The 17,640-nt window shown below is 46.9% G+C and overlaps 1 protein-coding gene across 2 annotated transcripts in view; it reads left to right on the forward strand.

Annotated features, from left to right (window-relative positions):
• Nucleotides 1-17,640, forward strand: part of LOC124125419 (survival of motor neuron-related-splicing factor 30-like) — a 64,640-nt gene that overhangs the window by 21,499 nt on the left and 25,501 nt on the right. The window contains exons 3-5 of one of the 2 annotated variants that reach the window (XM_046488730.2): nt 646-700; nt 6,957-7,120; nt 16,861-16,948. In XM_046488730.2, coding sequence (XP_046344686.1) covers nt 653-700; nt 6,957-7,120; nt 16,861-16,948 — 300 coding nt within the window. In that variant the 5' untranslated portion in view covers nt 646-652. The remainder of the gene's footprint in view (nt 1-645; nt 701-6,956; nt 7,121-16,860; nt 16,949-17,640) is intronic. The other variant, XM_046488729.2, reaches the window with a different exon arrangement.

Below are 17,640 nucleotides of genomic sequence, written 5' to 3' on the forward strand. Positions count from 1 at the left end.
TTTGGACAGACCTTGATGGAATAGAAACTGATCCTATTTCTCGTCATTCTTTGATCAAGGTTTGATGACGTTGATTTAATTTAGCCAACGCAAGCCACATGTACCCCTTATCAACCAGAACTGCATAGAGTCAAGAGCAAACTATTTTGGATTTAAGAGTTGGAAATATGCCTTTGCCTACCCCAATGCTGTATTCTCAACATGGCAACACACAAAATGCATATGACAACAGCAAAACATTCTTTATCAGTAGCATCCATCTTGGCAAGATAATTCCCGCCAAATCTTTGACGTCCTGTCAAAAACTTTGATGCATGTAAACAGCCCAACTTGGACCAAGAAAACTTGGTCAAAGAAAACAAAGTTTTTGATAGTGTAACAGGGGCTTTAGGTAGGAACCAGATTTATAGGAAATGGAGCTACAGAAACCTTGCAGCTTTTTCCTTTCAGTTTAAGAGATATACATGGATCAGGAGCACAGGAAGTACAGTATACATTCAACCTTTTCTCTATACACTTTACAGCTCTAGAAGGGATGAAACTGGTTGAAAACATTCGGTCTGACTGGTATTTCTAATGTATGAATATCTCTATTTGAGATGTGAAACAAATTAGCCTAATGTTTGTGAGACTTTGTATTTCTAGAGTCTAGATGAGGAAGAGCATCTTTGTTACAGCTGAGCCGCTCAATGACATGAGAGTAAGTACTGGAAGAGTGGTGGACACTTCTCGTCCAACTGGTTGGGGAGCTGGGTAATGGGTTGGAGGAGTACTGACTCTATTGGACACTTCACAGGCAGGCAGGGAGAGGCTGGGTGACAGGAGAACTGACTCAATGGGGCCACTTCACAGGCAGGCAGGGAGAGGCTGGGTGACAGGAGTACTATCTCAGTGGGGCCACTTCACAGGCAGGGAGAGGGTGGGGTGAGAGGAGTACTGTCACAATGGGGACACTTCACAGGCAGGGAGAGGGTGGGGTGGGAGGAGTACTATCACAATGGGGACACTTCACAGGCAGGCAGGGAGAGAGCGGGGTGGGAGAAGTACTGTCACAATGGGGACACTTCACAGGCAGGGAGAGGGTGGGGTGGGAGGAGTACTGTCACAATGGGGAAACTTCACAGGCAGGGAGAGGGTGGGGTGGGAGGAGTACTGTCTCAATGGGGACACTTCACAGGCAGGGAGAGGGTGGGGTGGGAGGAGTACTGTCACAATGGGGTCTCTTCACAGGCAGGGAGAGGGTGGGGTGGGAGGAGTACTATCACAATGGGGACACTTCACAGGCAGGCAGGGAGAGAGCGGGGTGGGAGAAGTACTGTCACAATGGGGTCTCTTCACAGGCAGGGAGAGGGTGGGGTGGGAGGAGTACTGTCTCAATGGGGAAACTTCACAGGCAGGGAGAGGGTGGGGTGGGAGGAGTACTGTCGAAATAGGGACACTTCACAGGCAGGGACAGGGTGGGAGGGGAGAGGGTAAGTTGGTAGAGGGTAGGGTGGGAGGAGTACTGTCTCTGTGAGACACTTCACAGGCAGGGAGAGGTTGGGGTGGGAGAGGGTTTGTTGGTAGAGGGTAGGGGGGGGGAGGAGTACTGTCTCTGTGAGACACTTTACAGGCAGGGAGAGGGTAGAGTGGTAGAGGGTAGGGTGGGAGGAGTACTGTCTCTCTGAGCCACTTCACAGGCAGGGAGAGGGTAGGATGGTAGAGAGTAGGGTGGGAGAGGGTAGGGTGGTAGAGGGTAAGGTGATAGAGGGTAGGGTGGTAGAGGGTGGGGTGGTAGAGGGTAGGGTGGGAGGAGTACTGTCTTAATGAGACACTTTACAGGCAGGGAGAGGGTAGGGTGGGAGAGGTTGGGGTGGGAGGAGTACTCTCTCAATGGGGACACTTCACAGGCAGGGAGAGGTTGGGGTGTGGGGAGTACTGTCAAGGTGGGGACACTTCACAGGCAGGGAGAGGGTGGGGTGGGAGGAGTACTGTCTCAATGGGGACACTTCACAGGCAGGGAGAGGGTGGGGTGGGAGGAGTACTGTCTCAATGGGAACACGTCACAGGCAGGGATAGGTTTGGGAGAGAGGAGTACTGTCACAATGGGGTCTCTTCACAGGCAGGGGGAGGGTGGGGTGGGGTGGGAGAGAGTGGGGTGGGAGGAGTACTGTCTCAATGGGGACACTTCACAGGCAGGGAGAGGGTGGGGTGGGAGGAGTACTGTGACAATGGGGACACTTCACAGGCAGGGAGAGGGTGGGGTGGGAGGAGTACTGTCTCAATGGGAACACTTCACAGGCAGGGAGAGGGTGGGGTGGGAGGAGTACTGTGACAATGGGGACACTTCACAGGCAGGCAGGGAGAGGGTGGGGTGGGAGGAGTACTGTCTCAATGGGGACACTTCACAGGCAGGGAGAGGGTTGGTAGGGAGAAGTACTGTCACAATGGGGACACTTCACAGGCAGGGAGAGGGTGGGGTGGGAGGAGTACTGTCTCAATGGGAACACTTCACAGGCAGGAAGAGGGTGGGGTGGGAGGAGTACTGTGACAATGGGGACACTTCACAGGCAGGGAGAGGGTGGGGTGGGAGGAGTACTGTCAAGGTGGGGACACTTCACAGGCAGGGAGAGGGTGGGGTGGGAGAAGTACTGTGACAATGGGGACACTTCACAGGCAGGGAGTGTAGGGTGGGGTGGGAGGAGTACTGTCTCAATGGGAACACATCACAAGCAGGGAGAGGGTGGGGTGGGAGGAGTACTGTGACAATGGGGACACATCACAGGCAGGGAGAGGGTTGGGTGGGAGGAGTACTGTCTCAATGGGGACACTTCACAGGCAGGGAGAGGGTGGGGTGGGAGGAGTACTGTCTCAATGGGGACACATCACAGGCAGGGAGAGGGTGGGGTGGGAGGAGTACTGTCACAATGGGGTCTCTTCACAGGCAGGGAGAGGGTGGGGTGGGAGAGGGTAGGGTGGGAGAGAGTGGGGTGGGAGGAGTACTGTCTCAATGGGGACACTTCACAGGCAGGGAGAGGGTGGGGTGGGAGGAGTACTGTCACAATGGGGACACTTCACAGGCAGGGAGAGGGTGGGGGTGGGAGGAGTACTGTCTCAATGGGGACACATCACAGGCAGGGAGAGGGTGGGGGTGGGAGGAGTACTGTCACAATGGGGACACTTCACAGGCAGGGAGAGGGTGGGGTGGGAGGAGTACTGTCTCAATGGGGACACATCACAGGCAGGGAGAGGGTGGGGTGGGAGGAGTACTGTCACAATGGGGTCTCTTCACAGGCAGGGAGAGGGTGGGGTGGGAGAGGGTAGGGTGGGAGAGAGTGGGGTGGGAGGAGTACTGTCTCAATGGGGACACTTCACAGGCAGGGAGAGGGTGGGGTGGGAGGAGTACTGTGACAATGGGGACACTTCACAGGCAGGGAGAGGGTGGGGTGGGAGGAGTACTGTCACAATGGGGACACTTCACAGGCAGGGAGAGGGTGGGGGTGGGAGGAGTACTGTCTCAATGGGGACACATCACAGGCAGGGAGAGGGTTGGGTGGGAGGAGTACTGTCAAGGTGGGGACACTTCACAGGCAGGGAGAGGGTGGGGGTGGGAGGAGTACTGTCTCAATGGGAACACATCACAGGCAGGGATAGGTTTGGGAGAGAGGAGTACTGTCACAATGGGGTCTCTTCACAGGCAGGGGGAGCGTGGGGTGGGGTGGGAGAGGGTAGGGTGGGAGAGAGTAGGGTGGTAGAGGGTAGGTTGATAGAGGGTAGGGTGGGAGAGAGCGGGATGGGAAAGGGTGGGGTTGGAGAGAGAGGGGTGGTAAAGGGTAGAGGGCAGGGTTGGAGAAGTACTGTCTCAATGAGACACTTTAAAGGCAGGGAGTGTAGGGTGGGAGAGGGTGGGGTGGGAGAGAGCGGGGAGGGAGAGGGTAGGGTGGGAGAGAGAGGGGTGGTAGAGGGTAGGGTGGGAGGAGTACTCTCTCAATGAGACACTTCAGAGACAGGGTGGGGGTGGGAGAGAGCGGGGAGGGAGAGGGTGGGATGGCAGAGAGTAGGGTCGGAGAGAGTAGGGTGGGACAGGGTAGGTGGGAGAGGGTAGGGTGGGAGGAGTACTGTCTCATCGAGACACTTCAGAGACAGGCAGGGAGAGGGTGGGATGGGAGAGGGTTGGGTGGTAGATTGTAGGGTGGGAGGAGTACTGTCTCAATGAGACACTTCACAGACAGGCAGGGAGAGGGTGGGATGGGAGAGGGTAGGGTGGTAGAGGGTAGGGTGGGAGGAGTACTGTCTCAATGAGACACTTCACAGACAGGCAGGGAGAGAGTGGGATGGCAGAGAGTAGGGTGGGAGAGGGTAGGGTGGGAGAGGGTAGGGTGCTAGGAGTATTGTCTCAATGAGACACTTCACAGACAGGCAGGGAGAGAGTGGGATGGCAGAGAGTAGGGTGGGAGAGAGTAGGGTGGGAGAGAGTAGGGTTGGACAGGGTAGGGTGGGATAGGGTAGAGGGTAGGGTGGGAGAGAGTAGGGTGGAAGAGGGTAGGGTGCTAGGAGTACTGTCTCAATGAGACACTTTCAGTCGGGTAGGGAGAGGGTGGGATGGCAGAGAGTAGGGTGGGACAGCGTAGGGTGGGAGAGGGTAGGGTGCTAGGAGTACTGTCTTAATGAGACACTTTCAGACAGGCAGGGAGAGGTAGGGATGGGAGAGGGTAGGGTGGGAGGAGTACTGTCTCAATGAGACACTTTCAGACAGGCAGGGAGAGGGTGGTATGGGGTGAATTAAACAGAATACTGAGAGAGTGGTGGACATTCTAGTCCAGCTGATGTTGATATTCTATCAGATAAACCCTCCTGAAAGGTCTATTTTCAATAATCAGATCACCAAGGTCAGAGATCTAGATAAAAACAAAATCTACTGTCTGTAAGGGAATGTTCAAGGTTTGTTGTTTCTTGCCGTAAGAGAATGTTTAAGGTTTGTTGTTTCTGACAGTAAGAGCATGTTCAAGATTTCTTGTTTCTTGCTGTGGGAAAATGTTCAAGGTTTGTTGTTTCTGGTTTTAAGAAAATATTCAAGGTTTCTTGTTTCTGACAGTAAGAGCATGTTCAAGATTTCTTGTTTCTTGCTGTGGGAAAATGTTCAAGGTTTCTGGTTTCTGGTTTTAAGAAAATATTCAAGGTTTCTTGTTTCTGGTAGTAAGAGCATGTTCAAGGTTTGTTGTTTCTTGCCGTATAAATTGTTCAAGGTTTCTTGTTTCTTGCCGTATAAAATGTTCAAGGTTTCTTGTTTCTGGTAGTAAGAGCATGTTCAAGGTTTCTTGTTTCTTGCCGTATAAAATGTTCAAGGTTTCTTGTTTCTGGTAGTATAAAATGTTCAAGGTTTGTTGTTTCTTGCTGTAAGAAAATATTCAAGGTTTCTTGTTTCTGATAGTAAGAGCATGTCCAAGGTTTGTTGTTTCTTGCCGTATAAAATGTTCAAGGTTTGTTGTTTCTGGTAGTAAGAGCATGTTCAAAGTTTCTTGTTTCTTGCTGTAAGAAAAAGTTCAAGGTTTCTTGTTTCTTGCTGTAAGAAAATATTCAAGGTTTCTTGTTTCTGATAGTAAGAGCATGTCCAAGGTTTGTTGTTTCTTGCCGTATAAAATGTTCAAGGTTTGTTGTTTCTGGTAGTAAGAGCATGTTCAAAGTTTCTTGTTTCTTGCTGTAAGAAAATGTTCAAGGTTTGTTGTTTCTGGTAGTAAGAGTATGTTCAAGGTTTGTTGTTTCTGGTAGTAAGAGCATGTTCAAGGTTTCTTGTTTCTTGCCGTAAGAAAATGTTCAAGGTTTGTTGTTTCTGGTAGTAAGAGCATGTTCAAGGTTTCTCGTTTTTGGTTGTAAGAGAATGTTCAAGGTTTGTTGTTTCTGGTAGTAAGAGCATGTTCAAGGTTTCTCGTTTCTGGTAGTAAGAGCATGTTCAAGGTTTGTTGTTTCTGGTTGTAAGGGAATGTTCAAGGTTTCTCGTTTCTGGTAGTAAGAGCATGTTCAAGGTTTGTTGTTTCTGGTTGTAAGGGAATGTTCAGGGGTTGTTGTTTCTTGCTGTAACAGAATGTTCAAGGTTTGTTGTTTCTTGCTGTGGGAAAATGTTCAAGGTTTCTAGTTTCTGACTGTAAGGCCACAATATATTTCCCTTGGTTTATGAAAAAATGTCAGGTATGTGAGAAATTATTCAGTTTCCTGAAAGCAGTTAATTTTTGTTTTATATGTTGGTTTACAGATTTTTTCTCTCAAAACTTGATGTATTATGTGTGTGTGTGTAGATATATGGTTGGTAGGTTTTAAAAAAATACTGATGATAATTCCATGTCATGATGGCCAAGATCCTGGACAGTTCTTGAAACATACTGTCGTTGTAAGTTTAATATCAATTTGTCATATATTATTTTATTGCTAAATTGGGTTTTCAAACTCAGCGGTAATAAATAAGCACTCAGTTGAATGTTGTTGTTTTTTCTACTTTCCTGAACTTATGGTCAGCAGATCCATAAACCAGTTAATAAAAAAGGACATGCCTTAATGGAATGTGACAAATTAAGGGGGTTTAATCACCTACTTTCACTTTTAGAGATATTGAAGATACAATAAAAGGATGAAAGCTTTAAAAGCCCTCGACATAAAATGTATTTCATCCTCATAATATAGTAGGCCTACATTCAATCATCAGAACTTTGAATACCCACAGAATTAATTTCTGAATGAAAATAAACAAGGGAGTTAGTTCTTTTGATATACAACTTCTTTATTCCAATAAATGCGACGTTTCGGTGTCGATACAAACACCATTATCAAGCAAATGATGTACAGAAATGTGAAGTAGGAATGTTATGTACCTGTGTGATAACTGATGTTTATAAAAAGTTGACTGATGATAAATTGATGCTCATACAACAGATAAGGTTGAAGTATGAAGCCTTCACTGAAATGTTTTTGTGTGTCCTCTGCAGGAAGTGATTGACCTGACCACAGAGCTGATAGTTGGCAAATTAACAGCTACAGCTGAAGGGGATGAAGGCGACCATGACGGTGTCGGTGAAGGCGAAGCTTTTGTGTCAGAGCACAGCTGGAGTGTCGGGGACAAGTGCTCAGCACTCTACTCTCAGGATGGCATGTAAGTACACAAACACTCTACTTTCAGGAGAAACCGCCTCACGAATCTATTCTTGCCATTGTAAACATCAATTTTTAACGTATTCTGCATTACTCCTTAATGCATTCACTGCTTACCTTACGACAACAAAGAAGGACAGCGCATCAGCGATGTTCCTGGTAGAAGAAATAAAGTTGTTGTTCTGAAGTCCTTTTTACTGACCCTTGCCACTGTCCTGTGACCTTGATGACACCTAAGGTCATCTTCTTCACGTCACTGCTTGTCGCACTACAGCAAGGACATGTCCCAGTAGAGCTCGCCTTTTGGATTAATTTAGGCCTTCAGTTTTCGTCTACAATCCTAAAATCGATCTGCGATGGGTGATGTATTCTTTTCATATTACTTTAAACATGCTGTGTTGTTTTATGTGAATTAATTAGGCGTAAAAAGACTCTGCCTTTTTTCTTGCCACATATTTGTTGTTCGCCGCCATTTTGAATTGTGTTACAATTGTTTGCCTGCCAATGTTGTCAATTTTTGAACTTATCCTGCATTACTCCGTATTGCAATTACTGCTGTCTATGACAGAGAGACGAACTGTGTGAGATCCAGCTGCTTAAGAAAGTTGTTTCCATCTGTCCAGGAAGCAGTGCCCCCTCCCACACAGTCGGCACGTGACCTGGAAGTCCTGACGTCAAGTCAAAACACATAACTGCTTTGTCAGCCACACGGAATGGACGTATCTGTACCCCTCGTGGAAATATATTAAAAGCTTTCTATGATCCTTACTTGTGTTGTTTACTACGACAAAAGTCTGCTGTTTTGAATGTATATGGTTTGTTACCTTTGTTTTCATCCTATTGATAATTGGCTCGTTTTGTGGCTCTCGTCACGGTATTCTACGAGTGTATTGTTGTTTCCCGCCATTTTAGTATTTGTTTCCCGCCCTTTTGCGATTCACCACGTGTCCACGTATTTTTCGTGTTTTGCGATTTGAATTTGCTCTTTGCTTGGGGTTTTACACTAAATTAAAATGTTTGTATTTGGCGTGTCTACAGTGTAATTGTTTGCTCTTATGAACTTTTGTAACAGAAAAAGTTATTTTGAGTTACATTATGCTTCATGTTGTGTGTTTGCACATCGTTATGCCTTTGCTTAAATTCCAGTATGCCTCGCTGCACTAACTGCCACGGGGATAAATCTGGACGGGACCCCCACCCCTGCTGCCTGGACTGTACAACCCCGTGTTACAGGGCAGTGCAGGGTTAATCCTGTGGCACCAACCTGCCCTGATGTGATCGTCGCTCGGGCAGGGGTGTCGATTCGAACTCCAAGTGTTGACCCGCTGGACCTCAACGACTGGGACCTCCCAACCCCAGCCGTCCTGGGCACCGACCACGGCCACGGCCACGTGGCTTTTCACACGGATCACCGAGCCTGTTGCAGCCCATCTACACCTGAGGAAGATCAACTTCGATCCATGCATCAACGACTGTCTCCTCAACAACCGGGACTCGAAGATGCTGCTTCGCCACAGGGATTTTACCCTGCGGCTCTTCAGTCAGTTGGGATGGATCATCAATCGGACGAGGTCGGAGCTGACCCCATCGTTCCATCTGCAGTTCATCTGGGGCCTGTTTCTCACGGATCAGGACCTCCATCAAGTCCCCAGGGACAGGCGGTTGAAAATCCTCGCTCACCTCTACCCTGCCCTCCAGCAGGCTCGAACTCTCCGCCAATGGCAGATTCTCCTGTGCCTCATCACATCGGCTCAAGACCTTACTGCCAGGGGTCATCTCCAACTCCGTCCCATTCAACGGTTTCTCACTCCCTTCATTTGGCAGCAGGATCCGGAGTCCCTCATCATCCTCCCGGTTCACCTACACCCCTTCCTCCGATGGTTGACGGCGGAATCGAATGTCTGGGGCAGTGTCTCCTTGACTGGGCTACAGCCCACCCTCCACCTGTTCGTCAACGCATCCAAACAGGGTTGGGGTGCTCACTTGGGGACTCAAACGGTTGCAGGGCTGTGGTCCGGAGATCGACTCCACTGGCACAGCAACAACCTCGAACTCGAAGCTCTCATCCTGGCCGTCTCCCACAGGCAGAGCATTCGGCGTCACGCCCAGTTGACCATCTCCACAGACAACATCACCATGGTGTGGTGTCTGAGGAATCAGGGTACTCTCCACTCTCAGGCCCTGCTCAACCAGACCTTCCGATTCCTTGACCTGGTAGACCGATTAGACCTGCAATTCCGCGTTCAACACATTCCAGGTTGCAAGAATGTTCTGGGAGACGCTCTGTGCAGGCCGGACAAGGTGGCTCCGACCGAATGGAAGCTCCACCCAGAGATCTTCACCATCCTTTGTCAAACGTTCAACACCCCAAACATCGATCTGGTCCCCTGGTGGTAGCCCAACAGGTCACCAACACCCGACGCCACTGATTCTCCGTTACCTTGAGCGGGGCCCCTCGGCCCCTCGACCTCTCTTGTGTTTATCACCCCACATTAGAGGGCTCTACCGAGTTCCACATTCGCTCTTAGGTCAGTTCTAGTTTTTGGCTTCCCTGACTCATTCTATTTCTGTAACCTGTTTCAGGTTCCTTCTTTTGCATTGACTCTTGTTTCCTTCGACAGAAATGGTCGCTGATGTTCCGGTCATCTCTTGTCTGCGGTTCGGTTTCATCGGACCTTGACAAGGGTTTCTTATGGCTCACATCTGAAGGTATGCCCACGGGCATACCCTTAACGGCACATGATCAGCTTAGCGATGTTCCAACAACTTTTGCACAAGTGTAAGCGCCTACACCTGTGCCTAACATATACCAAATGCCTTATGTGCTTTCTGGTACAGCAATGTGCTTTCTGGGACAGTAGGCCCGTGAAGATCCGGGGTAGAATAGGTCTTCAGCAATCCATGCTTGCCGTAAAAGATGACTATGCTTGCTGTAAGAGGCGTCTAACAGGATCGGGTGGTCAGACTCGCTGACTTGGTTGATGCATGTCATCGATCCCAATTGCGTGGATCGATGCTCATGTTGTCAATCACTGGATTGTCTGGTCCAGACTCAATTACTTACCAACCGCTGCCATATAGCTTGAATATTGCTGAGTGCGTCGTTAAACGACAAACAATCGGCACATGGCTCCTTTTCCAGGCAGGTCATCAAAGCCTTCTGATAGAGGAGGCACTACGCACAGGAGCAGAACCCCAGCTTAGGGCAAGTACCCAATTGGGTAGCAGACCATCTCGTGATGGTGGTGCCCTCCCCTGGTAACGGGGTAAATAAGAGGGACACCACAAGGTCATTGGAGGAAGACTTCTCCAAACTTACATTTGCTCCGTCATTTAAGCCACCAACATCGTCAGCGCTTGTGGTGGATCAGGATCTATCAGAGGATAACCCTATCTGATAAGATCACTTCCAAACTTTGGTGATTTTCCTACAGCATCAGATTGACCACAGAAAAATTCATCTTGAGGCCGCCCTGGGGGAGATTACCGTCACACACAGACTTTAGAGTTTTTCCAACTGGGACTCAAGGGCATGCTGCTACGTCAACCTTGGTCATCTACTCCCCTGTTCAACAGATCGTAGACACGCATGCCAAGTTCCCAAAATGCTTGAAATGACATCAAGACTCCAGTGGACGTCTCTTTTAGTCTGTCCCAGTGGGCTGGCAGGTCAGGCAATTATAAGCCTAGACGCGCGTCTCTCAAGGAAGACCAGTTTTCCCTTCATGGGAAAGGGCATGGCAGAGGCAAGTCTCAATGACGATTACGTACTACATCATGGTTTCCATCTACACATAGTGGTAACCCCACCATTGACCACAGTTCGACTTGGAAAATCCTACAGACATACTGTTGGTAAGAAAAGCTGTAGAGTTGGCTCATAATCTTATAGTCTTAACACCGAGGTTTTATCCTCACATCTGCCTGGTATCCATGAAGAACCCAGACAAGATGCGAATGATCCACAATCTCTCCGTGTTCAACGAACGTTATCTGAAGCGTCTACATTATTGTCGCATCACCCCATTGAGACTGCTCAGAATCAACATCAATGCATCACCCCATTGAGACTGCTCAGAATCAACATCAATGCATCCGATCCTTGATCAGTCTCAAGTATCCATCCCAACCGCAGACTCCTCAGGTCCAGTTCAATGGGGGTTCACTACCAATGGGTAGTGTATTTACAGGAGTAATGAAGCCAATAACTGCGTATCTACACCTGATGAACACTTGGTTGAGTCGTAGATAGAGGACGGTCTACTGTGTCATCAACATAAGCCAACGTTAGTACACCACGGGGAATTCATTAGGCAGACGGCTACTCCTCCTTCCTATCGGCTTCAGTTCACAGGAGGCCTGTTCCAGACAGACCAGGATCTCCTATCAGTACAGAGGGGCAGATGGCACAAGATTCTACGCCTCTTGTCATCTGCTCTACTCCAACCACGCAAGCTTCGCCAAGGGCAAGTGTTTCTAGTGTTACTCATTTCGGCACAGGATTTAACTAGCATAGGCAGCTTACAACTGTGCCCAATTCATCATTTCCTGAACCCTCAGGATCCACTCAAGGCCATCACTCTTACCTCAATTGGTGGAGTTGAATGTCTTAGGAGTCTCTTTATTCAGGTTATCCCCGAGTATACACCTGTTCATGGACGCCTCCCTTCAGGAGTGGGGTGCTCACTTGCAAGACAACCTCAGGGCTATGGTCTGGCGCTCAGCGAAAGTGGCACATAAACAACTTGGGAGTTGGAAGCATTAAATTCTGGCCATATCACATTGGCAGAAACAACTACAGTCAGCCCAAATCGCAATATCCACAGACAACAGCACTGTTGTGTGGTGCCTGCGCAATCAGGGAACCACGCACTCCCACTCTCTACTTCAACAGACATTCAGATTTTTCCATCTAGTGGATAGGCTGCAACTACAGTTCATAGTTCAGCACATTCTGGCTGATGCTTTATCGCGTCCACACAGGGTGGCCCCCACTGAATGGAAACTTCACACAGAAGCATTCCAGTTACTGCTTCAGAAGTTCAGGCAACCGAACATCGACTTGTTTGCTACTTGCCTAGGCCACGCATGACATTTGTCTCCCCGTTACGGGATCCGCAAAATTGGGCGGTGGGTGCGTTCAGCATCCCTTGGGAAGGGCTAAAAACACCAGTTTTACTTCCCAAGGTGATACAGGGGATCAAGGAGACAGGTATCTTGCTCTCCTTGGTCGCGCCCTGGTGGCCGGCGAGAGGGTGGTTCATCGAGCTCAAAAAAATCCAGCAGTAGATTATCCACTGCCTCTCCCACAGTGGTCCAACCTAATATCCACCCTCACAGCAAATTGTCTCATCCAACGTCTGCACGCATGGTTCGTCTTTTAAAGGCCCTTAAGTTTGAGGGGCTATTTCTGTTAAAATAGACGGACACAGGTTCTTCATATACACTTGTATTCAAAACGACTGCCAACACAATACACCTCCTGCACCCACACAGGTTGTCACTCAACTGCCTGCCTAGAGCAAACCAAGATTGCCGCCGTAAAGTCATTCTCAAATCATAGACAGCAGTTTCGTATTCGAGGGGAAGTTTCGTATCCACACATTAACAATTTCGGCATGGGCAACAAAGCTATAGTTTTAGTTCATCGTTCGTCTTCCAGAGGACTATACGATGACAAGTTGAGACTTTTTGCAAGGCAAAAGAATCAAAACCCTACGATTGCGTCAGAACAATCCCTAGCGGAATACCTCCTACATTTGCGTACCCAAAGACACTTGGAAAGTAGCACCATTACTACGTAATTGGTTGCACTTAACTCAGAGTTAATCCTTAAGGTGATTAAGGTCGCAGAACTACAGGCCCTATTACGCTCATTCAGGCTTGAGGCTTATTCAGGCCCACCTGCTTGGGACTTGAACGTGGTACTTTGAGATTTCCGAGGGCCTCCTTCGAGGCCCTCTATGCATCATCATTTTATGACGTCACCAAGGAAACAATGGTTTCTCCTGGCATTAGCCATGGCGGCATGGGTGAGCAAACTATCCACACCATGCGATCGACACCACCAGGGTCCGCTTTGAGCATGGGACGCAGGGAGCGGTACATCGTGGGTTTTGCTGGGATTTTATTGCTAAAATCAACTACCAGGGAAACCCGATCGTTACTTCACCATCCCACCAATATCGACTATTGTGGGAGCCGTACATGAAGGTGAATCTCTTCTAGGCTCTTTGTGAACAGTTCGAGTTTTCATTCGCCACTCCAAGGTGAGGGGTGGTTTGAGGAAGCAGTTATTTATACCCGTGTTTACTACATCCACGACCCAAGTTAGTCACAAACACCATATCCCTATGGTTACGCCCAGTCATCCTTCAGGCTTACAAGATCGCCAAACAGAATCTGCCGAGAGCGAATTACCCTCACGATCTCAGGGTGTTAGCCTTTACCATAGCTCTATACTGCAATTGTTCCATTTAAACAATCACGGAAGGATATTTCTGGAGGTTCGACACAGTTTTTGTTAGTCATTATCTTCGTGTTGTGGCTCTTGAGGACGTCAAAGGCATGCAAAGTTTTGGCCCTCTGTTTGTAACCCAGCAGGTCACTCACTTTCTGCCAGTGGAAGAGTATTAGACAATCTTCTTTGTCAACGACAGCTCTTTACCTTCTTTACCTCTTCACCCAGGACCATCGCAGCTGCGCTGTCTTTCTAGTTGTCATAAGGTAAGCAGTGACTGCATTAAGGAGTAATGTAGGATAGGTATACAAATGTAAAAAAGGTTTAGATTCTACTAATCTCCTCAGAAACCACCTCACTAATGTATTCTTGCCATTGTAAACATCATCTCCTCAGAAACGTCTCACTAATATATTCTTGCTTTGTAAACATCATCCCCTCAGAAACCACCTCACGAATGTCTTCTTGCCATTGTAAACATCATCTCCTCAGAAACCGTCTCACTAATGTATTCTTTCCATTGTAAACATCATCTCCTCTGAAACCACTTCACAGATGTATTCTTGCCTTGTAAACATCATCCCTCAGAAATCACCTCACTTATGTATTCCTGTTTTGTAATGTATTCTTGCCTTGGAAACATCATCTCCTCAGAAACCGCCTCACTAATGTATTCTTTCTTGCTTTGTAAACATCATCTCCTCAGAAACCACCTCACAGATGTTTTCTTGCCTTGTAAACTTCATCTCCTCAGAAACCGCCTCACTTATGTATTCTTGCCTTTGCAAACATCATCTCCTCAGAAACTGCCTTATTAATGTATTCTTTACATTGTAAACATCATCTCCTCAGAAACCGCCTCACTAATGTATTCTTGCCATTGTAAACATCATCTCCTCAGAAACCGCCTCACTAATGTATTCTTTCTTGCTTTGTAAACATCATCTCCTCAGAAACCACCTCATAGATGTTTTCTTTCCTTGTAAACTTCATTTCCTCAGAAACCGCCTCACTTATGTATTCTTGCCTTTGCAAACATCATCTCCTCAGAAACCGCCTCATTAATGTATTCTTTCCATTGAAAACATCATCTCCTCTGAAACCGCTACACAAATGTATTCTTGCCTTGTAAACATTTCCTCAGAAACTACCTCTCAAATGTATTCTTGCCTAGTAAACATCATCTTCTCAGAAACCGCCTCACTAATGTATTCTTGCCTTGTAAACTTCATCTCCTCAGGAACCGCCTCACTAATATATTCTTGCCATTGCAAACATCATCTCCTCAGAAACAACCTCACTAATGTATTCTTGCCTTGTAAACATTTCCTCAGAAACCTCCTCCCAAATGTATTCTTGCCTTGTAAACTTCATCTCCTCAGAAACCGCCTCACTAATGTATTCTTGCCTTGTAAACTTCATCTCCTCAGAAACCGCCTCACTAATGTATTCTTGCCATTGCAAACATCATCTCCTCAGAAACAACCTCACAAATGTATTCTTGCCTTGTAAACATTTCCTCAGAAACCGCCTCACTTATGTATTCTTGCCTTTGCAAACATCATCTCCTCAGAAACCGCCTCATTAATGTATTCTTTCCATTGAAAACATCATCTCCTCAGACACCGCTGCACTTATGTCTTATTGCCATTGTAAACATCATCTCTCAGAAACCGCTGCTCTGATGTTTTCTTGGGATTGTAAACATCATCTCCCCAGAAACCGCTGCACTGATGTTTTCTTGCCATTGTAAACATCATCTCCTCTGAAACTGCTTCACTAATGTATTCTTGCCTTGTAAACATCATCTCTCAGAAACCGCCTCACTGATGTATTCCTGTTTTGTAATGTATTCTTGCTTTGTAAACATCATCTCCTCAGAAACCGCCTCACTAATGTATTCTTGCCATTGTAAACATCATCTCTCAGAAACCGCTGCTCTGATGTTTTAATGGGATTGTAAACATCATCTCCCCAGAAACCGCTGCACTGATGTTTTCTTGCCATTGTAAACATCATCTCCTCTGAAACTGCTTCACAAATGTTTTCTTGCCATTGTAAACATCATCTCCTCAGAAACCACCTCACTAATGTATTCTGGCCTTGTAAACATCTTCTTCTCAGAAAGCGCCTCACTAATGTATTCTTGCCATTGTAAACATCATCTCCTCTGAAATCGCTTCACAAATGTATTCTTGCCTTGTAAACATCATCTCCTCAGAAACCGCTGCAATGATGTTTTCTTGCCATTGTAAACTTCATCTCCTCAGAAACCGCCTCACTAATGTTTTCTTTCCATTGTAAACACCATCTCCTCTGAAACCGCTACACAAATGTATTCTTGCCTTGTAAACATTTCCTCAGAAACCACCTCTCAAATGTATTCTTGCCTAGTAAACATCATCTCCTCAGAAACCGCCTCACTAATGTATTCTTTCCATTGTAAACACCATCTCCTCTGAAACCGCTACACAAATGTATTCTTGCCTTGTAAACATTTCCTCAGAAACCACCTCTCAAATGTATTCTTGCCTAGTAAACATCATCTCCTCAGAAACCGCCTCACTAATGTATTCTTACCATTGCAAACATCATCTCCTCAGAAACAACCTCACTAATGTATTCTTGCCATTGCAAACATCATCTCCTCAGAAACTGCCTCACTAATGTATTCTTTCCATTGTAAACACCATCTCCTCTGAAACCGCTACACAAATGTATTCTTGCCTTGTAAACATTTCCTCAGAAACCACCTCTCAAATGTATTCTTGCCTAGTAAACATCATCTCCTCAGAAACCGCCTCACTAATGTATTCTTGCCTTGTAAACTTCATCTCCTCAGGAACCGCCTCACTAATATATTCTTGCCATTGCAAACATCATCTCCTCAGAAACAACCTCACTAATGTATTCTTGCCTTGTAAACATTTCCTCAGAAACCTCCTCCCAAATGTATTCTTGCCTTGTAAACTTCATCTCCTCAGAAACCGCCTCACTAATGTATTCTTGCCATTGTAAACATCATCTCCTCAGAAACAACCTCACTAATGTATTCTTGCCTTGTAAACATTTCCTCAGAAACCGCCTCTCAAATGTATTCTTGAAACATCTTGTATCTCCTCAGAAACCGTTGCACTGATGTTTTCTTGCTATTTTTAACATCATTTCCTCAGACATGTCTGAAATTTTGTTCTATGTTCCTCTGAAAATGGTCGTCTTCTATGTAGTGTTAGACACTATTTACTGACTGTTTTTGACTTGTGAACCTATTTTTCTGCCAGGTACTATGAGGCCTTGATTGATGAGATCCTGGAGGATGGAACGTGCACCATCACATTTGATGACTACGGAAACACAGATGTTACACAGGTTGGTCAGTTGGTCATACAATCTAGAAACTTGTAGCCTTCATGGACAGTGCTACAGTCTAGAAACTTGTAGCCTTCATGGACAGACAGTCTAGAAACTTGTAGCCTTCATGGACAGTGCTACAGTCTAGAAACTTGTAGCCTTCATGGACAGTGCTACACTCTAGAAACTTGTAGCCTTCATGGACAGACAGTCTAGAAACTTGTAGCCTTCATGGTCAGTGCTACAGTCTAGAAACTTGTAGCCTTCATGGACAGACAGTCTAGAAACTTGTAGCCTTCATGGACAGTGCTACAGTCTAGAAACTTGTAGCCTTCATGGACAGTACTACAGTCTAGAAACTTGTAGCCTTCATGGACAGACAGTCTAGAAACTTGTAGCCTTCATTGGCAGAGCTACAGTCTAGAAACTTGTAGCCTTTCAAGGTCAGTGCTACAGTCTAGAAACGTGTAGCCTTCATGCACAGTGCTTCAGTCTAGAAACTTGAAGCCTTCATGGTCAGTGCTACAGTCTAGAAACTTGTAGCCTTCATGGATAGTGCTTCAGTCTAGAAACTTGAAGCCTTCATGGTCAGTGCTACAATGTAAGTACTTGTAGCCTTCACTGACAGAGCTACAGTCTAGAAACTTTAAGCCTTCATGGTCAGTGCTACAGTCTAGAAACTTGTAGCCTTCACTGACAGAGCTACAGTC

This window comes from Haliotis rufescens, unplaced genomic scaffold (genome assembly GCF_023055435.1).
Source record: "Haliotis rufescens isolate VD_foot unplaced genomic scaffold, xgHalRufe1.0.p SCAF_1, whole genome shotgun sequence".
NCBI classification, from domain to species: domain Eukaryota; kingdom Metazoa; phylum Mollusca; class Gastropoda; order Lepetellida; family Haliotidae; genus Haliotis; species Haliotis rufescens.